Source organism: Anolis carolinensis, chromosome 6, assembly GCF_035594765.1.
Source record: "Anolis carolinensis isolate JA03-04 chromosome 6, rAnoCar3.1.pri, whole genome shotgun sequence".
In the NCBI taxonomy this organism is placed as follows: Eukaryota; Metazoa; Chordata; class Lepidosauria; order Squamata; family Dactyloidae; genus Anolis; species Anolis carolinensis.
Genome location: NC_085846.1, coordinates 17,444,249 through 17,469,612, shown reverse-complemented (window position 1 = coordinate 17,469,612; position 25,364 = coordinate 17,444,249). Strand labels below are relative to the sequence as shown.

General features: G+C 42.9%; 2 protein-coding genes across 3 annotated transcripts; one reads left to right on the top strand and one right to left on the bottom strand.

The window, feature by feature from the left end:
- Positions 1-227: 227 nt before the first annotated feature.
- Positions 228-10,205, bottom strand: pth2 (parathyroid hormone 2). 2 transcript variants are annotated; one of them, XM_008118903.3, is made up of 4 exons: positions 10,115-10,205; positions 4,575-4,721; positions 4,306-4,462; positions 228-1,989 (listed from the first exon to the last, which is right to left on the bottom strand). In XM_008118903.3, the coding sequence occupies exons 2-4, from the start codon at positions 4,651-4,653 to the stop codon at positions 1,581-1,583; spliced, it is 645 nt and encodes a 214-aa protein (XP_008117110.2). In that variant the 5' UTR covers positions 4,654-4,721; positions 10,115-10,205; the 3' UTR covers positions 228-1,580. The 2 variants fall into 2 exon arrangements, with proteins under 2 accessions (XP_008117110.2, XP_062813234.1); XM_062957164.1 differs by having other exon boundaries at positions 4,306-4,420.
- Positions 9,855-22,695, top strand: LOC100560003 (uncharacterized). The gene is made up of 5 exons (XM_003226183.4): positions 9,855-10,035; positions 10,143-10,301; positions 19,046-19,196; positions 22,193-22,269; positions 22,404-22,695. Exons 1-5 carry the CDS (start codon positions 9,963-9,965, stop codon positions 22,550-22,552), a joined length of 609 nt encoding a protein of 202 aa, XP_003226231.2. The 5' UTR covers positions 9,855-9,962; the 3' UTR covers positions 22,553-22,695.
- The last annotated feature ends 2,669 nt before the right edge of the window (positions 22,696-25,364 follow it).

Sequence of the window (25,364 nt, the reverse complement as noted above, 5' to 3'; positions counted from 1 at the left end):
GTGTTGATGTGTTTGAATGATACCAGGTGTAGGGAACAAAATGGAGTCAGATGCACTGTATTCAGAATCTTCAGCCAGAGTACCTCAACAAGATACAAACCTCAGGATTTCATAGGACGCAATCAAAGCAGAATCATAATGTCAATACTGTGCAGAGTGGAAGGGCCCCAACACAGCATCCATGACAATAAATTGAGTTCTTTAGTTCAGGAAAATGACGCCAGATGTCTTGCATGCTTGTGCCCTTTTAATTGAGTAGCTGTACAGAAATTAGCAGGTAACATTTTTACAGGCATATAGCAAAACACAGTTGCCTTGAGACAGATCGAAACTGGCAATCTTATATTTAGTTCTCTCTCTCTCTCTCTCTCTCTCTCTCTCTCTATCTATCTATCTATATAGTATCCCACATTTTCCTTCAAGAAGCTCAGGGCAGCACACACAGTTCATCTCTACTCATCCCAGTTGTATCTTTGCAACAACTCTAATGAGTTAGTAAGGATGAAATAATAATTAGATGGAGAGGAAGGAATCTTCAAGGACGAGCGGATTTGAACCTGGATCTTCTATGTCAGTGGTTCCCAACCTTTGGGCCCCCAAGGTGTTTTGGACTTCACTCCCAGAAATCCCAGCCAGCTCACCAGCTGCTAGGAACTGTGGAAGCTGAAGTCCGAAACACCTGGAAGCCCAAAGGTTGAGAACCACTGTTCTATGTCAACACCATTCCTGGGTTGGGCTTGTGGAATGCTTGTGCCTGGTTTTGTGGTTTGGTATCACTTCCACTAGTATTTTTCCTTTTTGTCCTTCTGAAAGACTAGACATGCTGCCCATCAGTTTTACAAGGACCCTATAGTCCAAAAGAATGCTCTATCACCCTCCTGCACTACAGAGTTGCAATAAACCAGTGAATTTCAACTACTCCAAGGTGAACCCTGAAGATGGAAAGTCACCCATCCCTGCTCTTGTGCATCAAAAGAATTGCTGTGCCAGAAAGCCTTCTTATGCAGTGCCATTCAATCACATATCCTGGCATATTTATTAAAGGGTTCTAGTGAGTTGTGCAATACAGTATGGCCCTCATACCCATGAGATGAATACCTGTGGTTCCAGCTATCTGCATCTGGCAAACTATGCAGATAGGTGTTCCTCCACACATGCTTCTACTGGAAGCATGTCATATGGCAGTGGTTCTGAACCTGTGGGTCCCCAGGTGTTTTGGCCTATAACTCCCAAAAATCCCAGCCAATTTACCAGCTGTTAGGATTTCTGGGAGCTGAAGGTCAAAACATCTGGGGACCTACACATTGAGAACCACTGCCATAGGGTCACCCTGGAGAACCAGACACATTCTAGAGGAAATACTTTTCTAGGAATTTTATGGGTCCTCTAAGGCTTGATCTATGGTAACTTCCATTGGAAATCATTCCTTTTAGTAGGGTTTGCTGTTAGCCATGGTCTTCTTTTTCCATGGAAAGTTCAGAAATGCATCTCCAATGGATAAAGGAGTCGTACAGGACAGCTAACTTGTCTCTCATTCCACCTGCCATTGACTTTGCCCCTTGTCAGTTCACTGCCCCATCTCAATTAGAATTTACCACCAAGAATTTCTGCATGTAGGAGTTGAGCCACTTCTGCCTTTCCATTGCAGTCAGCATCTTGCTTTTCTCCCGGAAGGCAGTGTCATCGGCGACCACAATGCTCCGCTTCCCACCCCATCCTGGAACCCAGCCGGAGGGATACAGCATCGCCCTTTGGCCCCCAGGAAAGGCACCTTCCTGTCTCACTGGGTCCCACAGGTGGGAGGTCCTGTCTTCTCCGTGATCTTTGCTGTCCTCCTCCTGCGGCGCTGAGACATCTGAAGACATCCACTTGAGGCTCCAGTCACGCAGTGTGATAGAAGGGCTGCGGATATGCCAGGGAAAGAGGGAGACCTTGAGGTCATCACTGCTCTCTCCTGGAGTATACTGGGATGCCTCACGCTTCCAAAGCCTGATGGGACAAAAAGTATCGAGAATAAACTTTTTTCCAAGACCCATTGTTAGAGGACTACAGAACCAGGGATGCATCTACACTGTAGAAAGAATACAGTTTGACACCACTTTAAATGCCTTGGCTCGATGCTATAGAATCATAGGATTTGTAGATAGGTGAAGAACCAACATTCTGAGAGAGAAGGCTAAAGGCTTTGTAGAACTACAACTCCCAAGATTTCCCAGCATTGAGCCATGGTGGTTAAAGTATTGTCAAACTGCATTCATTTTACAGTGTAGCACCCCTAGTTTTCCATATTTTTCCAAGCAAATATCCTTAAGGGGGTTGAATACCCAGTAGTATATTATGTAGTTTCACAATATTTGTTACATTTTTGCTTTTCCATCATCAATTTTACTGTCTTTTACTAAGGATCCATAAAGCCCTGCTTTTTTGTGTGTGTGTGTGTCAGGAGCAACTTGAGAAACTGCAAGTCGCTTCTGGTGTAAGAGAATTGGCTGTCTGCAAGGACATTGCCCAGGGAACACCCGGATGTTTTTACTATCCTTGTGGGAAGCTTCTCTCATGTCCCCGCATGGAGCTGGAGCTGATAAAGGGAGCTCATCTGCGCTCTCCCTGGGTTGGATTCGAACTGGCAACTTTCAGGTCAGCAACTCAACCTTCAAATCATCAGTCCTGCCAGCATAAGGGTTTAACCCACTGCGCCATCGGGGGCTGCTCGCCCTGTTAAGGTTATATGGAGAACCATATAACCTTAACTAATGGTCCAATAAAGGCGGTGGAGGGTCCATCTGTGAATCACCCAACTTATAGAGGTCTCCCTAACAAAAAAAATAGGACCTGATTTGGATTTTGCTTTGGGAAATGGGGCAATTCCACCTGAATTGCTCCAGTTATCATCCGTGTTGTTTCTGAAACTGAATTTTATTTCAGGACATCCAAGACTGACTTACTCGGGAAAATGCATAAATAGCAAGTGGCCTCCCTGCAAGCTGACTTGGAAGCAAAGATTGTAGCAATGGATAATGTAAGTTGATTTTAATGAGTTCCCTAGAACTATCTAATTTGGTGGCTACTTTTACATCTTGTAGTAGCATTTGCTAAGATATCATGCAAAATGTGAGTGAAAATCACTGTACATTATAACTAAGGCTGCATACTTCCTTGAAATGATTTTTTGATTTTTCACGAAGAACTCTTTTTTGGAACATGAAGGAAAGCCAGAAGATATAAAAATGGGGGGGGGGGGGTGTCAAAAAATAAAGCAGGTGCTGGGAAGCAGCATGTCCGCATTCAAAATCAAGCCAACAACTTTATTTTAAGAGCTACTCAAGTTAACTACATTTCTCTGCTTTTTCTACTTCCCTTTTCTGTCATATTATGTTGTTGTTGTTGTTGTTGTTGTTGTTGTTGTTGTTGTTGTTGTTATATTTATTTTGACCCTGCTTTTCTCTCAGGACTGAAACCCAACTGAAACATTATAAAACCCACAAATATGAATATTAAAATAGAATTAAATTTTACAAGTTTTCAAATTCTTAAAAACAATCCCTGATAGTGTATTGTTGAAGGCTTTCATGACCAGAATCACTGGGTTGCTATGGGTTTTCCTGACTGTATGGCCATGTTTCAGAAGCATTCTCTCTTGACGTTTCACCCACATCTATGGCAGGCATCCTCAGTGATTGTGAGCTCTGTTGGAAGCTAGGCAAGTGGGGCTCCCCCAGGCAGGAAGCAGCCAGGCTTTGAAGCTGCAAGGCCATTCAATGCTAATCAAGCTGGCCAATTTCAACATTCACACTTGCCCCAAGCAGACAAGAGTTCTTTCTCCCATCCCAGTCATTCTACAGATATATAAACCCCACTTGTCTAATTTCCAACAGACCTCACAACCTCTGAGGATGCCTGCCATAAATGTGGATGAAACGTCAGGAGAGAATGCTTCTGGAACGTGGCCATACAGCCCGGAAAACTCACAGCAACCCAATCCCTGATACTGTTTTAGCAGGACCTTGTTAAGTTATCTAACTTACATTTTAACACTATCGCACATACATATACCCAAATTTCATGTAATGTAAATGGCAGTCTAGATTAGGATTGCCAGTTGAAAAGTTCCTATATGTTGAATGATTGTGAAGAAGAGGGAAAATAATCTTACAAAACCAGGGAACAAGTAACACTTGCTGAAGTTAAAGATACACGAGCTCTTTCAGTCTGGCAACCCTAACCCAATGGCTCACAAAGTTAATAGATTTAGAATGAGTATATCAAGATAGGAAGAGTAAACTCTTATTGAAAATGTCCACCTACCTGCCTGAATTATTCAGTTTGGGAAGCAAGGTCCCTGAAGTCAGCAGCCAACTTGAGTTGAGGATGACTACAATGATCCAGAGACCTTTGTGAGTTTCTTTTGTCCGTTTCATTGCTGTTAATATCAAGAAGAAGAAGAAGGAGGAGGAAACATGACCTGGAAAAAAAGTTCAATGTTGGCTCCTTTAAAGCAGGTCTACATATAAAATTTTCCCCTCCTTGCTTCAGAGCACTTCCCTCCACTTGCTATGGACACACCGGATTCTTACCTAAGTGACTTGCCAATACAGTAAAGACTTCTCGTAGCCGAATTGGGTTTCCTTTTCCAGCGATCTGCCTCAGGGGCATTTATAACCCCCTCTTCCTTTGCTTGTGATGCAAGCAGCAAAACTGGAGCTCTATGGAGGCGTTGGGGTCTAGATCAATGGGAAGTCAAGTCAATGCCTCGAAGATGGGAAAGATGGAATGGATCAGGTTGGAATAGATTGGCCCACGTCATTCCAATAAAGAAAATAATGAGACAAATTAAGATCACACTCCGTGTGTATGTATATACAGGACTTGTACATATGAGAGTAAAAGTCAGAGCAAATTGGAAAGTTTCTAGGATGAAATATGGAAGTGAACAGAAAAATAGACAGACCCATACAGATTGTTGTACAGGAGGAGACAGAAAGATGGACAAATACATAGCAAATAGAACCAAAAAGAAGGAAGGAAGGGAAACGAAATTGCTGAGAAGCAAATGTCATAATAAATAAAACAATATCAATAAAAAGACTAGCAATTTGTATTACAGGGAATGAGCAGCTTATGCCACATGTCTATCCATTCCTTACATACTAATAAAAATTTACTTGCCGAAAAAAGTAAATATTTCTATTTATAAGACTCAACTGCTGTTTTCAACTGCACCAGATTAATCCAGCTACTTGTCACTGTTGAACCCATACAGACACCACATTTCCAGGGTCATAACTCTCAGTCTGGAATAATTCTGCTTATCATTATCAATCTGCCAAGGTATAATGAAGATTTTTTTCAATTATGTGAGATGCAGTTGCATGGTGGATCCTATGATGAAATATTTGCCCCAGGATATTGTTCCTGAGATGTAGTAGTAGTAAGGTAAAGGTAAAGGTTTTCCCCGACATTAAATCTAGTCATGTCCAACTCTGGGGGTTGGAGCTCATCTACTTTTCTAAGCCAAAGAGCCGGCATTGTCCATAGACACCTCCAAGGTCATGTGGCTGGCATAACTGCATGAAGCGCTGTTCCCTTCCCATCAGACCGGTACCTATATATCTACTCACATTTGCATGTTTTCGAACTGCTAGGTTGGCAGAAGCTGGGGCTAACAGTGGGAGCTCACTCTACTCCCCAGATTCATACCGCCAATCTTTCAGTCAGCAAGTTCAGCAGCTCAGCAGTTTAACCTGCTGTGCCACCAGGAACTCCATAGTAGCAGTAGCAGTAGCAGTAGCAGTAGCAGTAGCAGTAGCAGTAGCAGTAATGATGATGATGATAATGATGATGATGATGATTATGATAATAATAATAATAATAATAATAATAATAATAATAATAATAATAATAATAATCACATTGCAAGTCTTCTCACAAACCCATCATTTCAGTAAGTCACAAACTGGGAGCAAAAAAAATCTATCCAGTAGAAGAGCAAATATCATGTTTGCATTTCCTACACCATTACTTTTAACAGCACTGTGGATATTTTCAACAGAGAGAGCCATTTGTCCACCTTCATAACACTGGAGCAAGAAGCCTGCATAAAGAAGGAATGGGCAAATGAAAGACAGAAAGAGATTGTAAATGCAAAGAAATGTCAAGGTCCAGTTAACATGCTGAGGTTAAAAGGCCATTGGAGACATGGACACATAGGAAAATGAGCGTAGAAGTCGGACATAAAAGTATGAAGGTTTTTGCAGTCTATGTATATGCGTGGAAGAAGGGAAAATTAATAAGGCAAGGAAATTAAACCAGCCCTTTTTGTTTTGTTTCTCATTATTAACCAACTGCTATCGGATTCCCCTCGACCCTGATTGAAAGGTCTTGGCAGACACCGTCACTAATGAAAACCTGGAGCGCATTGCCGAGTGATTCAGCGCATGGTTGTCGATGGAGGGTGGGCGTCTGGGTGGTCTCACTCCTCTCCAGGCCTCATTAGCATTGATTTTGTTAACGGGAACAGTGGAACACACTAACAAGCCACCATTGCTGTCACCATGGCTTGGGCAGGAAGTTAAAACTTTCTCTTGGGCAGCTGGACAAACATAGTATAGATTGTGACATTTTTTTCAGAAGTAAGTATATCTAACCAAAAGCAAGTTCTGAGATGCAAAGTGCCTTCAATATGTACCAGGATCACTACATATGGGACAAACTCCCCAAACCTATAACTCCATGTTTGTGCATATACAGTAGAGTCTCACTTATCCAACACTCGCTTATCCAAGCCTCTGGATTATCCAAGCCATTTTTGTAGTCAATGTTTTCAATATATCGTGATATTTTGGTGCTAAATTCGTAAATACAGTAATTACAACATAACATTACTGCGTATTGAACTACTTTTTCTGTAAAATTTGTTGTATAACATGATGTTTTGGTGCTTAATTTGTAAAATCATAACCTATTTTAATGTTTAATAGGCTTTTTCTTAATCTCTCATTATCCAACATATTCACTTATCCAACATTCTGCCAGTCCGTTTATGTTGGATAAGTGAGACTCTACTGTACCTTTAAATTACCTGTTGAATTTCATAGGGTTTTCTGAGGCAGGCAATACTCAAAGATGGTTTTCCTAATATTTCTGAAGATAACTGATGTAAGAGACCCTTATGACAAGGACCATCACTATATTTGTGCCCATTGGCTATAACTGTTTCTTTCTTTCCTGGAAACTTGTAGACAATGTTTTCTTTATTGTTGTTATTGTGTGCCTTCAAGTCATTTTCTACTTATGGCAACCCTAAAGTAGACCTATCATGGGATCTCCTAGGCAAGATTTGTCCAGAGAAGGCTTGCCATTTCCTCTCTCTGAGGCTGAGAAAGTGTGACTTGACCAAGGCCAGTCAATGTGTATTCGCAGCTGCACAGGAATTCGAACCGTGTTCAGCCAGAGTCAAAGCCTGGCCATTTTTTGGAGTAGTTTGAGTAGCATCCTCAATCAAAGAGCCACTTTGAAGCCTAGCTACTTCCTTTGTAGGGGAATCATTGCTTGGCCAGCTTGAATTGCACTGAATAGTCTTGTAGCTTAAAAGCCTGGCCGCTTTCTACATAGGGCATCCTTGCTAGGCCAGGTTGAATGGGACGGAGTAGCCTCGTGGCTTCAAAGCCTGGGGGTTTTTCACCTAAGGGAAATCTTGGTTGGCCAGGTTGAAAAGCACTGAATAGCCTTGCTGCTTGCAAGCCTGGCCACTTTCTACCTTGCAGAATCCTTGCTTGGCAAGTTTGAATAGCAATTAATAGTCTCAGTGTGGCAGGTATGAATGCTGCAATTAACCACCTTGATTAGTATTTAATGGATTTGCAGCTTCAAAGCCTGGCTGCTTCCTGCCTGGGGGAAACCTTTCTTGGGAGGTGTTAGTTGGCCCTGATTTTTTCCTTTCTGGAATTCCCAATTTCCCTGCTTTCAGAGTGTTGCTCTTTATTTATTGTCATGATTTTAGAGATTATATTGTTCTGTATTATTATACCACAGTAATTATTACATATTCTGTTTATAACCTTATATTATCTGCTTAGAACTGGATTATATGAGGCTCCTTCTACACAGCTACCACACTAAACTGGATTATATGGCAGTATGGACCCAAGATAATCCAGTTCAAAGCAGATACTGTGGATTATCTGCCTTGGCATTCTGGGTAATATAGCTGTATGGAAGGGCCTTGAGTCTACACTGCCATATAATCCAGTTCAAATCAGATAATCTGTATTTTATAGGCAGTGTGGATGAGGCCTAAGTGCACTCTGTCTCTACTCTGGGCGCCATTTTGACTGAGGGAGTTGCTAGGATACAAAGAGGGCGGGGCCCAAAGGCAGCCGGGAGGGGGGGGGGGGCTAAAGGCAGCGGAGCCTACCTTTCTAACTGTCCGTTAGTGGGAGAAAGGCTCTTTCTCATCCTCTGTAATTTGGACTATTTTTCTAGTTTTTTTATTGAAAGACATACCTTGCATGACTATGACTTTTGTGGCCAAATTTGGTGTGATTGGGTTCAGTGGTTATGCTGTTTACTCCATAAAAAAGTGCCACATTATATTTTTATATATAGAGATGAATCTTGATGATTACCAGGCTTGGGAAACAGTCAGAGGTGTTTGCCAAACCTTCTTGTTTTCACAGAAATACCTCAGCAGAGTTATGGAAAGGTGACTATCTCTGGGCTACATATTGTTACATTTTATAAAGAAGTTTATATATTTTATATAAGAAATTGCTACAGTACACAGAAAAATACAAGTTATAGAGAAAGGCAAGGGAAGCAGATACAATGTATTAAATGGTTAGAAATGATAAAGTCTTGGAGGGGTGTGTGTGTGTGAAGCTGCTGCCAGTCCATTCCCGATCTCAAATACTTCGAACTAGCGAAAGTTCAACAATTATTTTAAAATAATTAAAATAATATGTTTATTATGGAGTACTTGGTGAACTATAGATCTTTCGGGGGGGGGGGGGGGGAGGATTGTCATCGTGGCTCGACAACAATAGTCCAAGGCTCAAAATATCTATGTCACGCTGGTCCGCCTATCAGAAAGGAAATGACTTCAGTGTTTTTGATCAGAGATTCATACGACAACTTTGCTGGGAGGTATCAATAGCAATTCAGCTGTCAATGCCTGACCCCAATGCAACTAATTGGGTTTAGAGTTCAGAGATGCAGAGCCAAATGCTACATTAGTTTCATAAATTAACGGATCTGGCTACCACCCTCGGATGTGCCCTGCTGTGGGATGTCACTGGTGTTTGGAGAGTGGGCGCTTGACTTGTAGCCCAGCACACCCACACTTCCACACACACACAACCAGCCTTTAGAAAGAAGGTGATCTCAACAACTTTCAACCCCACAGCACATACAAATAACATTAATACAGATAGCTCACAGATAGACGAAAAGTACAGTCCTTTGTTTTAGAATATGGGATGTAGTAATTATGATGAAATTACATCATATTAAATTTAATAAAATTCATCTAGGACTTAGGGTGCATCTACACTGCAGTTTGATCCCACTTTAATGGTCATAGCTCAGTGCTATGCAATCATAGAAGTTTTATTCTTACAAGCTCGTTAGCCTTCTCTGCCAAACAGTGTTGGGGCCTCACCAAACTATAACTTCCATGGTCCCATAGCATTAAATCATGACTATTAAAGCGGTGTCAAACTGTATTAACACAACAATGTAGATGCACCCTTCAAATGCAGTTCTCTGTAGGTTCTACAAACATCTGTTTGGTTGATTTTTTTTTTTGCTCTCTTCCTAATGAGTCATTTCTCCTTTAAATTAGACCTCTTTCCTTCCTTTGCTATCCACCCCTTTTTTCCAAGGCACACATTTTGCCTGTGCTCTTGGAAAAGCTAGTTATATACAAATGAGAGTCTTTCACTGAGTTTGTCAATTCTTTTTCAAAGATGGAGCGGCTAATGCTGCCATTTTTGGTAACCTGTTTGCTATATTCAGGGTCGGCTTCCCTGTTGGTACTTGGTGAGTTGTTTTCCTTCACATTTAAATGTTGTGAATTTTGGCAAATCTTGTTTAACAAAGAAACTGAAGCAAAAATGACCTCTCTTCCCTTCTCCTCTACGCCTCAGATTATCCGATATCATTGTACCATGCGGATTCCAGACTCTCCACCGTCCTTTGGCTCCGTCCTGCCTATTGCCTATATGAGCAATGGACCAGAGAGACTTTAGATCCTAGTCAGGCTTCTCATTGGACAGCAACCCTATTGGTGGAAGCAAAGGCTGAAGGTATTCCAAGAGTGGTGGGTCAGGAGGGTGGAATAATTTGAGAAGTTGCCCATTACAAGTTCTTTCGGCTTGGCTTTGATCTTGCTTGCTTTGTTGTTCATAAAAGGTAAAGGTTTTCCTCTGACATTGAGTCCAGTCGTGACCGACTCTGGGGGTTGCTGCTCATCTCCTTTTCTAAGCCGAAGAACTGGCATTGTCCGTAGACTCCTCCAAAGTCATGTGGTCGGCATGACTGCTACCTTCCTGCCAGAGCGGTACTTATTGATCTACTCACATTTGCATGTTTTCAAACTGCTAGTTTGGCAAAAACTGGGGCTAACAGTGGGAGCTCACCCCACTCCCCGGATTCGAACCGTTGGCCTTTCGGTCAGCTAGTTCAGCAGCTCAGCAGTTTAATCTGCTGTGCCACTGGGAGCATACTCATGAGTATGATGTTCATACTCATGTAAAATTCCTGGCTCAGTTGCTTTGAGGGTTGTAATCATATCATACCCTCCAACTGTTCTAACTTGGCCAAGGACAGACCAAATAATCCTGTATTGTGTTGTCAAAGGCTTTCATGGCTGGAATCATTGGGTTGCTGTGAATTTTCTAGGCTGTGTGGCCATGTTCCAGAAGCATTCTCTTCTGATGTTTCGCCCACATCTATGGCAGGCATCCTCAGCAATTGTGGGGTCTGTTGGAAACTAGGCAAGTGGGGTTTATATACCTGTGGAATGTTCAGGGTGGGGGAAAGAACTCTTGTCTGTCTGACACAGGTGTGAATGTTGCAATTGGCCAGCTTGATTAGCATTGAATAGCCTTGCAGCTTCAAAGCCTGGCTGCTTCCTTTGTTGGGAGGTGTTAATTGGCCCTGATGGTTTCTTGTCTGGAATCCTCTATCATCCAACTTTTTACCATGTTTCAGTTTTTTTCTCCTCCTGCTGTTTTCCTTTTTTGTCTTAACTTCAGGTGAGACAAACTGTGATCAATTTGCACTGAAGTCAGCTGGGAGGGATTGGGGAGAAAAGGGTGGAACTAGTAGGCTCAGGCAAAAGCAAACTGCTGCAGTTTTTCCTAATTTGTGTGTTTTTCCTAATCAACAGCACCATACATTTTGGTGCATCCAATGATAGACCTATTTCTGGGAATATCTGTCCTGCTGTTTCCAAAATGTCACCAGTTTTCTGCTATCAGCTCCAATATGTGAGATATAGAACATATGCCATATGCCACTCTTCAATCTGCTTTCCTGTAAATAATCTGGATATTTTGTAGTGTTTCAATTAATATATTTTAATCATGAAGAAAACATATTACAATTAAAAGTGTACTACATGAAAATCGATTTACAGTATAGTCTCACTTATCCAACATAAACGGGCCGACAGAACGTTGGATACGTGAATATGTTGGATAACAAGGAGAGATTAAGGAGAAGCCTATTAAACATCAAATTAGGTTATGATTTTACAAATTAAGCACCAAAACATCATGTTATAAAACAAATTTGGCAGAAAAAGTAGTTCAATATGCAGTAATGCTACGTAGTAATTACTGTATTTACGAATTTAGCACCAAAATATCACGATGTATTGAAAACATTGACTACAAAAATGCGTTGGATAATCCAGAACATTGGATAAGCAAAAACCCAGAGGGTTTTTAATAATCTATCCTGTATTTATTATGGCCTTACCTTTCATGTGTTTTTAATGTAATTTTTTATCCTGTATTGTTGTTTTAATTGATATATTGCATTACTGTTTTATCTGTTTTATATTGTGATTGTATTATGTTGCTTTTATTTTGTCCTTATGTTGTTTGGGCCTTTGCCCCATGTAAGCCGCCCCGAGTTGTTATGATTGAGCCTCATGGCTCTGTTACTGACAGACGTGGGCGTAAGACTCCTCGAGAGTCAGATACTCTCGAGGAGCGAGAGAGAAAAAGACTGCGAGACATATTTGCAGCACCATCTGACGAGGAGTCTTTCGAAGGGTTTACGGAGAGAATGGAGGAGGGGCTGGTTAGCTCAGAGGAGGATGAGATGGATTGGACTCGGGTAAGGGAGGAAGTGGGTGCCACTGGCCATGATGGGACAGAAGATGAATGGGGACCTTCAGGATTAGACCCATGGTTTAGCTGGAGGGATGGGACGGGATCCACAGCTGGAGATGCTGTTGGGCGTAGTCAGAGGTGTTCCAGCTCTGACGAGGAAAGTGATGAGGAAACGCCCGGGTTAAGGAGGACAGCTGACAGTGATGAAGATTTGTAACTGGCATAAAATGGGGCTTGAGAGCAATTGCAAATTGCGTTGGGCAAGGTAATCTGGGCAAACGCTTGGGATCCGTGTGTGTGTGGGACGCTTCCCTGAAGACTTGTGTGCTTTCCTGTGCTGTGACGTAAGTTGTTTGGAATCCAGGGTCAGACGGCGGGAGGGATTGTGTGGGCATTTGTTTGTGCAAACCTGTGCTTACTCTTATTAGCTTGACCTTCCGTCGTCTTCTTGACGGACGCCATCTCCTGCTTTGAGAACTCGGACTGAACTGACCACGGCTTGTCTTCCCCCCTTCTTGGACTTGGAAAAACTACAAACGTCTGCTTCTGGCTTTGATCTACGGAACGGAACTGGTCTACTCAACTGCTACAATCCTTGGCTGATTTACTCGTGTTGGAGATCCTGTCTGCTGTGTGTGTGGGGGAGCGACGCAAGTTACTCTAAGCACAGTGTTGGCAGCAGAGAGGAATCTGCTGCCAATTAGTTGCATTCTTTGTATCTTTTGTTCCTTGGCTTTCGTTTCGTTTATACCCAGGCTGAAGCAAGCAGTTTGTTTTTACCCGGATTAAACTCCGGTTTAATCCGGTTTATCTTTTGAACATTTACTTTTGCCCCTTTTTGCTCCTAAAGGCAAAAACTGCCTGGCCCTTGTGTTTTACGGGCATTTTTGAGTTCTGTAATCTAATAAACTCTGTTACTTTGAATCTTGTGGCGTTCTGTCCTTGACAGATTGCCCAACGCCCATAAAAAGTTTATTGCAGCAATAAACCCGTCAGGAAGACGATGGATGAGTTAAGGGCCAAAGTAGACCAATTGCAAACGGCTTTTACCGTTATCCAAACAGCTCAGGCTGTGAAAGGACATGTTTTGACTCCTGAACGCTTTGACGGAACCAGGTGCAAGTTGCCAACCTTTTTGGCACAAGTGGAGCTTTATTTTTCTCAGCTCAGTGCTCATGCTTTTCCTACAGACACTAGCAAGGTGGCCTTTATTTTGAGTTTGTTGACCGGTCCCGCAGGACAATGGGCCACTAATTTAATTTTGGGAAATGACCCAGTCAAGGACAATTTGAATAATTTCAAAAAGTTGTTAACTGATACTTTTGGGGATCCTCTCCGCACGGAGAACGCTGGGTGGGCTCTGTATCGGTTGAAACAGGGAAAGGGGACTGTTTTGGATTACTTAAATAAGTTTAACCTGTATCGCCACCAGCTGGATTGGGGGGAAAATGCATTCATGCTTTTATTTACTGCCGGGTTAAGTGATATGCTCCAGGATGAATTAGCACGCTTGGAGCCGGCTGAAAGCTGGGACGCCTTAGTAGCTAAGGTGCTGCGTTTAGACGCAAGGTTCGAGGCTCGTAAACACTCAAAAGCAATGTGTGCGCCACCCATGCATGTAACCAGGGCACCTGTGGTGATGGGGGAAGAGCCCATGGAGCTTGGGGTCTTTAAAAAGCTGTCTACAGAGGAAAAGAGCCGTAGGAGGCAGCTGGGCTTGTGTTTGTACTGTGGGAATGCTGGGCATTTTGCCAAAAATTGTAATGTGAAACCTTCCCAGCTTTCGGGAAAAGGCCAGCCCTAGTGCGACGTGAGTCCAACGCACTAGGGCTCCTCAAGCAGTCAACTGAGGGGAGGAAGCATGTTTTCGTACCCATTACATTATCTGTTGGGGGAAGGGAACTTGTTTCTACTTTGGCACTGCTGGACTCAGGGGCTACGGTCTCCTATGTAGATATTGAGTTTGCTAAGAAGCATGGCATTCCTAGAGTGCGCAAGGCATGCGACGTGTGGGTGGAAGGAGCAGATGGGAGACTGCTGGAGACTGGGGTGGTTAACCATGAAACCTCAGCAGTAACGTGGGAGGTGCAGGGAGTAACGGGAACGTTTGTGTGGGATATTACGAGCTTGCCTAGATATGATGTGATCCTGGGGATGGATTGGCTAGCTGTAGTAAACCCACAAGTAGATTGGGCAACACGTAAAGTGATCTTAAAGAGGCAGGATTGTTGCACTCTAAATGTTACTCATTCTGATATGGAGGGAGTGCCTGCTGAGTATGGGGAGTTCTCTGATGTATTTTGTAAAGGAGAAGCGGACAAATTACCACCGCACAGGCCATATGATTGCGCCATCAAGTTGGCAGAAGGTGCGAAACTGCCAGCAGGGAGGCTGTATGCCTTGACTGTACCGGAAAGGCAAGCTTTGCGGGAGTTTCTAGATGAAAATTTAGCCAAGGGGTTTATTCGCCCATCTAGTTCTCCAACTGCGGCACCGGTATTCTTTGTAGCCAAAAAGACTGGGGAACTTAGGTTGGTCTGCGATTATCGGATCCTAAACAAATACACCATTCGGGATAGGTACCCGCTGCCTTTAATCTCGGAACTGTTATCAAGGGTGCAAGGGGCTAAGGTCTTTACCAAGCTTGACCTGCGGGGGGCCTATAACTTAATCCGTATACGGGAAGGGGATGAATGGAAGACGGCATTTAACACGTGTTTCGGATGCCACGAGTTCCGAGTCATGCCTTTTGGGCTTTGTAATGCTCCTGCGGTATTCCAGAGGTTCATGAACGATGTGTTCAGGGACCTAATTGACCAATTTTTAGTGATTTATTTGGATGATATCTTGATTTTTTCTAAGGACGAGAAAGAACATCGTCAACATGTCAAGCAGGTTCTGCACCGACTGCGGGCTAATGGGCTTTTCGCCAAGGCTTCCAAGTGCGTCTTTCATGTGCCTGAAGTGGAGTTCCTAGGTCATGTAGTGTCAGGTAGGGAACTTAAAATGGACCCACATAAGGTTGACGCCGTCAACTCATGGCAGGAGCTGAAGACTAAGAAGGATGTACAAAGGTTCTTGGGTTTCGCTAATTACTACCGGGAGTTTATTCCGAATTTTGCAAAGCTCACGGTACCTTTGACGCAGCTTCTGCGCAAGAAACAGCCATTTGTGTGGGGGCGGGAAGCTCACGAGGCGTTTCTACAACTAAAGTCTAGTTTTCAATCGGACAACATACTAACCCATCCTGATGTTGACAGACCGTTCGTGGTAGAAGCGGACGCTTCTAGCTACGCGTTGGGGGCTGTATTGTCTCAGAAGGATTCCTCAGGGACCTTGCGTCCCTGTGGATTTTACTCGCGGCAACTAACACCCTTCGAGCAGAACTATACCATATGGGAGAAGGAGTTGTTGGCGATTAAGGTGGCGTTTGAGGTGTGGCGGCACTGGCTTGAAGGGGCACGGCACCAGATCGTGGTCAGATCTGATCACAAGAACTTAGAGCACTTGCAAACAGCAAAGAAGTTAAACCAGCGTCAAATCCGCTGGGCTTTGTTTTTCTCCAGGTTTAACTTCAAGGTGCAGTTCGTGGAGGGGAAGGCAAACTTGCGGGCCGATGCTTTATCCCGCAAGCCGGAATTTAAGACCAATGAGCAGGTAGTATGTCAGACCATCTTGCCTACTGCCTCTCTGTGTGTTGTAGATAATGAGCTTGGGTTACATGACCAGATCCTTGAGGCTCAGAAGGATGATGTGTGGACTCAGGAGCAACTGATGCTGCTCTCTGCAGGTAACCGTACCATACTGCCGCATCTCCAGGATCAAGACGGGGTATTGGTGCGTAGGGGGCAGGTTTACGTACCAGTGGGGACCCTCAGGTTGGAGGTGATTAGAGCCCACCATGACGAACCCATGGCTGGGCACTTTGGCAGGTTCAAGACCGTACAGCTTATCACCAGGAGCTACTGGTGGCCAAAGATGCGGCAAGACATTCTGCGCTTTTGTGACAGCTGCGCCGTTTGTCAGCAGAGTAAGACGCCTGTTGGGCGCCCTAGAGGGTTGTTATCGTCTTTACCTGTTCCGGAGAGGCCATGGCAAATCATTTCCATGGATTTTATTTCAGATTTGCCTAAGTCTGGGGGTTATACTTGTATTTGGGTGGTGGTGGATTTATTTAGTAAACTGGCTCATTTTATTCCTTGTTCAACCATTCCGGCGGCCCCTACGTTGGCCTTACTATTTACAAAGCACATCTATCGTTTGCACGGAGCACCCGAGGTGATTATTTCAGATAGGGCTCCGCAATTTGTGTCACGCTTTTGGAAACACTTCCATGAGTGTTTGGGGACTAAGTTAAACGTGTCTTCAGCTTTCCATCCGCAAACGGATGGACAGTCGGAACGGGTTAATGGGCTCTTAGAGCAGTATCTGCGTTGTTTTTGTTTAGATCAACCCACGGCTTGGGTAAAGTGGTTACCGGTGGCGGAATTTGCTTACAACAATGCGGTGCACACGTCTAGTCAGCATACGCCATTTGAGCTAACTTATGGTTTTCACCCACGGGGAGGTGTGGCGCCGTCGACCAATGTGGTCTCTTCGGACCCTGTGTACCGCTCTTCGGAAATGGCTGCATTGCATGATGTTGCCCGTCGCTTACTGTTGGAAGCTAAGGCAACGCAGAAGACTCAGGCTGACCGCCACAGGCAGGCAGGGGAGGAGTTGGAAGAAGGGGATTTGGTGTGGTTATCTTCCAAACATATTAAACAGGCTGGGGGAAAGTTTGCGCCTCGGTATTTGGGTCCCTTTCCTATCGTTAAAAAGATTTCTTCTGTTGCGTTTCGTTTGCGTTTACCGTCTAGTTTAAAGGTCCATCCAGTCTTTCATCGTTCGCTGTTGAAACTTGATACCTCTAGTCGTCGTGGTGCTATAGCGGAGGGTATCACTGCCACTTCTCCGCCATCGGGGGAGGAGGCCTTTGTGAGAGGGGATAGTGTTATGATTGAGCCTCATGGCTCTGTTACTGACAGACGTGGGCGTAAGACTCCTCGAGAGTCAGATACTCTCGAGGAGCGAGAGAGAAAAAGACTGCGAGACATATTTGCAGCACCATCTGACGAGGAGTCTTTCGAAGGGTTTACGGAGAGAATGGAGGAGGGGCTGGTTAGCTCAGAGGAGGATGAGATGGATTGGACTCGGGTAAGGGAGGAAGTGGGTGCCACTGGCCATGATGGGACAGAAGATGAATGGGGACCTTCAGGATTAGACCCATGGTTTAGCTGGAGGGATGGGACGGGATCCACAGCTGGAGATGCTGTTGGGCGTAGTCAGAGGTGTTCCAGCTCTGACGAGGAAAGTGATGAGGAAACGCCCGGGTTAAGGAGGACAGCTGACAGTGATGAAGATTTGTAACTGGCATAAAATGGGGCTTGAGAGCAATTGCAAATTGCGTTGGGCAAGGTAATCTGGGCAAACGCTTGGGATCCGTGTGTGTGTGGGACGCTTCCCTGAAGACTTGTGTGCTTTCCTGTGCTGTGACGTAAGTTGTTTGGAATCCAGGGTCAGACGGCGGGAGGGATTGTGTGGGCATTTGTTTGTGCAAACCTGTGCTTACTCTTATTAGCTTGACCTTCCGTCGTCTTCTTGACGGACGCCATCTCCTGCTTTGAGAACTCGGACTGAACTGACCACGGCTTGTCTTCCCCCCTTCTTGGACTTGGAAAAACTACAAACGTCTGCTTCTGGCTTTGATCTACGGAACGGAACTGGTCTACTCAACTGCTACAATCCTTGGCTGATTTACTCGTGTTGGAGATCCTGTCTGCTGTGTGTGTGGGGGAGCGACGCAAGTTACTCTAAGCACAGTGTTGGCAGCAGAGAGGAATCTGCTGCCAATTAGTTGCATTCTTTGTATCTTTTGTTCCTTGGCTTTCGTTTCGTTTATACCCAGGCTGAAGCAAGCAGTTTGTTTTTACCCGGATTAAACTCCGGTTTAATCCGGTTTATCTTTTGAACATTTACTTTTGCCCCTTTTTGCTCCTAAAGGCAAAAACTGCCTGGCCCTTGTGTTTTACGGGCATTTTTGAGTTCTGTAATCTAATAAACTCTGTTACTTTGAATCTTGTGGCGTTCTGTCCTTGACACGAGTCCCCACGGGGAGATGGTGGCAGGGTATAAATAAAGTTTTTATTATTATTATTATTATTATTATTATTATTATTATTATTATTATTATTAATGTTGGATAAGTGAGACTCTACTGTACTTCATACCTAAAGCACAGATTTATGATACAAACTTTCCATTATGTATTCAATCAAATCTAGGAAACTAGAGCTGATGTGGTCTATCCAATGCAATTTTCTGAATCAGCGCCCTAAATAACCCCAGGAATAGGCCTAAAAACCAAGACATCAAGAAATATTGTGGTTTTCTTTGTTGGGCTGTGTACTTTTTTTCATTGCGACCATACTGTGATGTCGCTTGAACATGCATATTCTGATTTTCATCTGTGAAATGTTGGAGGGTATGTTGTATGAGACAGGAAAATTGATTGCCTTCCAGATGTTGGTCTCCAGATCCCACTAACAATAAGCATTCTTGCCAATGACTGGAAAAATTTGTGATGCAACACGTCTGGAGGGCTCCAGTTTAGAAAAGTGGGTGGTAGATTATTTTCGGGAGCAGATTGTACTTTTTTTCTTTTCTAGGATCTAACAGTACTTACAAGATTGGTCAGCGGTTTCCTGTGCCCCGATGTAGTCCAGTGGTAGATGACACTGCTGCTTATGGGATGGGACCCACCTTAGTTTGCTTGAATGACAGCTGCACTAAACCAGTCCTTCCTGGCCATGGGTACAGGTAAGTGGGTGTTAAAGTGTATACTGTCAGGTTGCCAGTTGACTTACAGCAACCCCATTAAAATTTCATAGAGTTTTCTTAAGTAAGGAATAGTCAAAGGCAGTTTTCCCACTTCCTTTCTCTGAAATACAGCTCACAGCACCTGGTATTCATTGGTGGTCCTCTATGCAACTACTAAGCCAGTGATAGCCAACCTATGATACGCGTGTCAGCACTGACACACCTAGCCATTTTTGCTGACATGCTGCCGCATGCAGATTGACTGGATGACAATGTCTTTTGTGGCCAAATTTGGTGTGATTTGGTCCAGTAGTTTTGTTGTTTACTCCATGGGAATTATGCACATTACATTTTATATATATATATATATATATATATATATATATATATATATACACACACACACACACACACACACACACACACACACACACACACTAGCTGTGCCCGGCCACACGTTGCTGTGGCAAAGTCTGGTGGTATGGGAAATAAAGTATTGAGGAATTGGTGGTAGTTAAGGTAAAGGTAAACGTTTTCCCCTGACGTTAAGTCCAGTCATGTCTGACTCTGGAGGTTGGTGCTCATCTCCATTTCTAAGCCGAAGAGCCGGCGTTGTCCGTAGACTCCTCCAAGGTCATGTGGGATGACTGCATGGAGCGGCGTTCCCGCCAGAGTAGTACCTATTGATGCACTCACATTTGCATGTTTTTGAACCTCTGGGTTGGCAGAAGCTGGGGCTAACAGTGGGGGCTCTCTCCGCTCCCCCAGTTCAAACCTGTGGCCTTTCGGTCCAGAAGTTCAGCAGCTCAGCGCTTTAACACGCTGCGCCATCAGGGGATATTATTTCTTAAAGCTTGTGAATATACAATATTTCTGATTGGTTTTTTTGTCTGTTGGAGGCAAGTATGAATGCTGCAATTAGGAAAAATGATTAGGATGTAATGGCCTTTCAGCTTTAAAGCCTGGCTGTTTCCTCCCTGAGTGATTTTTTTGTTGGGAGGTGTTAGCTGGCCCTGATTGTTTCCTGTCTGGAATTCCCTTGTTTTCAGAGTGATGTTGTTTGCGATATTTTATGTGCTTCTACTGTCTGTGGCCCTGAGAAAACAGAGGATTTGCCAGACTTTGATGATGGGAATACTTTGTTGGGAGGTGTTAGCTGGCCCTGATTGTTTCCTGTGTGGAATTCCCCTGTTTATTTACTGTCCTGGTTTTAGAGATTATATTGTTCTGCATTATTCTATCCCAGTAATTATTTCATATTAAAGAAGAATCTCACTTATCCAACATTCGCTTATACAATGTTCTGGATTATCCAGCGCAGTCTGCCTTTTCATAATCAATGTTTTTTGTAGTCAGTGTTTTAAATTCATTGTGATATTTTAGTGGTAAATTTGTAAATACAGTACAGTAGAGTCTCACTTATCCAACATAAACGGGCTGGCAGAACGTTGGATAAGCGAATATGTTGGATAATGAGGAATTAAGGATAAGCCTATTAAACATCAAATTAAGTTATGATTTTACAAATTAAGCACCAAAACATCATGTTAGACAACAAATTTGTCAGAAAAAGTAGTTCAGTACACAGTAATGCTATATAGTAATTACTGTATTTATGAATTTAGCACCAAAATATCACGATATATTGAAAGCATTGACTACAAAAATGCGTTGGATAATCCAGAACATTGGATAAGCGAGTGTTGGATAAGTGAGACTCTACTGTAAATACTACATAGCATTACTGCGCATGGAACTACTTTTTCTGTCAAATTTGTTGTATAATATGATGTTTTGGTGCTTAATTTGTATAATGATTACCTAATTTGATGTTTAATTGGCTTTTCCTGAATCCCTTCTTATTATCCAACATATTCACTTATCCTGCCGGCCTGTTTACGTTGGATAAGTGAGACTCTACTGTATATTGATAATCTTATATTATCTGCTTAGAACTGGATTATATGAGGCCCCTTCTTCACAGCTGTATAAAATGCACACTGAAGTGGATTATATGGTAGTGCGGAGTCAAGATAATCCAGTGCAAAGCAGATAATATAAGATTCTAAATGGGTTATATAGCTGTGTGGAAGGGCCTTGAGTCTACACTGCCATATAATCCAGTGCAAATTAGATAATCTGTGGAAGAAGTCTAAGTGAGGCCTAAATCTGCCTGTCCCCTAACTGAAACCTGGCTGTCCCTTGGCTGAGTCGGTTGCTAGGCGACCAAGTGGGCAGAGATTAGCCCTCTAAACTGGCAGCAATTGGATAAAAAACAAATATTGCTCTCCCTCTAATTAGGACTTTATTTTTCTTTTCTTTTTGTTGTATCAACCTTGAGGCGTGGATGATGGGTTGTGTTGTCAAATTTTGAGGTTGGGGGGCCTGTACTTTTGTTGTTTTGTGAATTGCCGTGATGCCATCACTCTTTTATATATATATATATATATATATATATATATATATATATATATATAGAGAGAGAGAGAGAGAGAGAGAGAGAGAGAGAGAGATTATTATATCATTCTGTTATTATTCTATTATTATTGTAGCATATTATCATATTATTACTATTATATTATTATTATATTATTCATTATTCATGACTACATTGAAACTAGAATAGAGAGAAATCAACGTGGAAACTGCAAGAGGTACCATAGATTGTTGTACATGGAAATAATGGTATTAAATAGTTTTTGATTTATTAAATACAGTTACATATTACAATTATACATTTTTGTTATTTAAACTATACATATTGCAAAATTATGGTTTTTCTCTCTCAAAGTGACACACCACTCAAGTCATGCTAGGTTTTTTGGTGAATTTTGACACACCAAGCGCAAAAGCTCGCCCATCACTGTACTAAGCAGTCTTGACTCTGCTTAACTTCCAAGACCAGAAATGATCTGGTACCTTTAGGGTATGTAGGTCCTACAGATAGTTAAATAGCCTTCCCTCCACCATTCTCTCTCTTTCCTTCACTTGGACAGCGTCCGCTTTGTTCTCTACAATCAAGCCCAGTGTCGCCTTGCTGCTACAAAGTGGTCCCAGCTTTTCCATACACGAGGTGAGATGGTGGGATGAGGCTGCAGTGGGAAGAGAGGAGGGCTTGACTTTCCATCATCTTGATGTCTTCATGTTCTTCAGATGCAAAGAACATGTGCATCTTTTTGATTTTGATCCTTTCCTCCCCCTATTTAGATCTACCCCGTAGCTTCCGGTCCATAGAGACTGATTTCCGAGGTGCCTCTGGAGGACGAGTGGCCGTCATCGTCCTGCTAAGCATCACTGTGTTCATCCTTCTGGCAGGTGTTTGGTTTGCCATATCTAACAACAATCATCGTTCCTAGCTTTGCTCACTGGATGTGGGAGCTCTGTGTTAAAAAACATGCTGGACCACTTCTTGAATTGTACAAATCTGGACCAGTTCCAATATTACCAAGTTTTTTGCTTGTTTCTTCAGCAGCCCAATAAAGATATCTCATAGCCTTTATCTTTTCTCTTTAGTAAAGGCAAAGGTATTCCCCTGACATTAAGTCTAGTCGTGTCCAACTCTGGGGGTTGGTGCTCATCTCCATTTGTAAGTCGAAGAGCCGGCGTGGTCCATAGACACCTGGTTCATGTGGCCAGCATGACTGCATGGAGTGCCTTTACCTTCCTGCCAAAGTGGTACTTATTGATCTACTCACATTTGCATGTTTTCAAACTGCTAGGTTGAAAGAAGCTGGGGCTAATGGTGGGAGCTCACCCCACTCACTGGATTCAAATCGCCGACATTTCAGTCAGCAAGTTCAGCAGCTCAGCAGTTTAACCCACTGTGCCATCAAGGGCTCCTTTTCTCTTTACTGATTTTCAGGAGTGGCCTTACTATTAGATAGAGTTAGGCAACAGACAACCATTTCTCATTTCCTAAGAAGCTGCAGGTCAAAACAGCAAACTATGGTTCTTCTGGTTCTGTTAACCATCTCCTCCACAGACCTTTCTAGGGGTATTCTTGACAATTTTGTGCATGTCTTTTGTTAGATTAGACAAACCCATAGTGAGATGGCGTAGATGATCACAAGCTCTGACCTGCAATTTTTTAATGACATATAGAGTCATAAGAGTTGGAAGAGGCCCCATACACCATGGATTCCAACCTTTTATCCAATGCAGCAGATCCAATGACAGCATCCTCAATGAGAAGCTACCCAGCCACTTTTTGATGGCATCCAGAGAAAGAGACTGTACCATCTGCATAGGCAATTGTTAAACTCTCCTCTCAGAACCAAACCTTAGAAAAATGCCTTGGAAAAATTTTTGAGTAAGGAAGTAAGGTTTCTGTTCTTACTTGAAACCCAAACTATAACCAGCACTTGCTACTTAAAACATCAAGTAAAAGAGGGACGCAGTTGGAGCATCAGCATGAATGTGTTGCTAAGCTGGTATCTCCCGGGATTGGTGTTTTGCTCACTGCTACTTCTCTCTTGGGGCAGGGCCTTTCTCTGTGCTGTTGCATTTTGTTGTAAGCCATTCTTCTTAGAAGCACGCCATTCCAGAGAGGCAACTGTCCAAATCAAAGATCCCAAAATCTACCTGAAGGTAGGTAATACTCTAATCTTGAGAATATCCTCCTTATTTGCACCTTTTATAACATCTCAGTGTTTTCTTCTAGAAAATCTCATGTCAGTTGCAGCTCCAAAAGTAACTTCTGAAAACTTTGCTTTTGAGTGTAGACGTAATGTTTCTCCCTAGTGTGTGGTATAAAAAGGTATGCTGCCTCTAAATATAGAGAGTCCATTTAGCCATTAGCCATTGGTAGGCATTGGAATCCCCTCCCCACACTTTCCCAGACTTCTCTGTAAGTCTTGGCATCATTAGCACTATCAACATGGTCTCCTATCCTTTAATACTTGCCATAGCAAGGCTAGTATATCCTCTTCCCATCTCATCTCATGCTGTGGGACATCTCTTGCTTGAGGAATTATGCCACACTCCAGAACTGATGTGGACAACATATGGCACTTCACACATCCTTAGACTGTAATTTCCATAATTTCTTATCATTGGTTTATGTTGGCTAGTGATAATGAGAGCTGCAATACATTAACAGTTGACTGGATTCTGTCAAGAGCTGTTCCTTGCTCTTGCACTTTTAACACACCTACAAGAATGTGTATTTCTCCCTGGTAAGATATGTGAAGTTAAAAACACCCCAATTACATTCACCATATAACCTATGGCTGAAGAGTCAAGGTGAGCCATGTTACTGTGTGTAATTGTCAATTGTGCCATAAGATATTCATAATCATAATTAGAGTACCACACACATAAGATCAGAAAATATAAATATATACAGTAGATCTTTAGTATCTGCTGTCAGTTGGTTCCAACATCCATTGATGTACAAATCCCATTGTGTACAATATGTTAGTAAAATGGTGTCCCTTTTTACACCATTTTATTGTGCTAATCTATATAATTGGATCTGAGCATTCATGGATTTTGCTATCCATGGGGTTCCTGAAAAAAAAACAACTTAGATTCCAAGGGCTCATTGTATAATGTAGTTTGAAAGGGCCCCAGGTCTCCACAGTCCCACAGAGATTCCCTTGGGGTGATGCCCAATCCCTGTTCACATTTTGTTTTAAATAAAAACATGTTAGTTTAAGGGAAGTAGCACTCTGCTGCTGCACCAGGATGCTTCCCCATTCACCGTCCTCCACATCCAAGCAGGATCCCAGAATGTGTACCAAGGAATTCAGTTAGCAATGCTGCTCACAAAGGTCTTCGAAGACAGCCCTGTTTATGAAAGAGTTCCATGGCCATCTCTCCTGAAGATGTACGCAACCTTAGAGATTATTGGAAGGGAAAGTCTCCTGCGTGTCAACAGAGGCCACAAGGGACTCTTGTTTATGCCTTTCATCCCCTGTCACCATTACCATGAAAAAGCAACTCTTGGAGAGCAACTCTTTGTGCCCGATGAAGGTGTCTGTAGAGTTTGGATTACCCCAGGACTTTGGGCAAGGGATTCTGGGAAATGTAGTCTAATATTTTCAAGTTCAGATGTCCAGTAGAGGCTGTTTGGGAATGATGATACAGTTCCTTCATTTGCATTGTGTGGTAAGTACATTCAAGCCAACATATTTGCAAAAGTGATAAAAATGTTTTCTCTAGGTATTT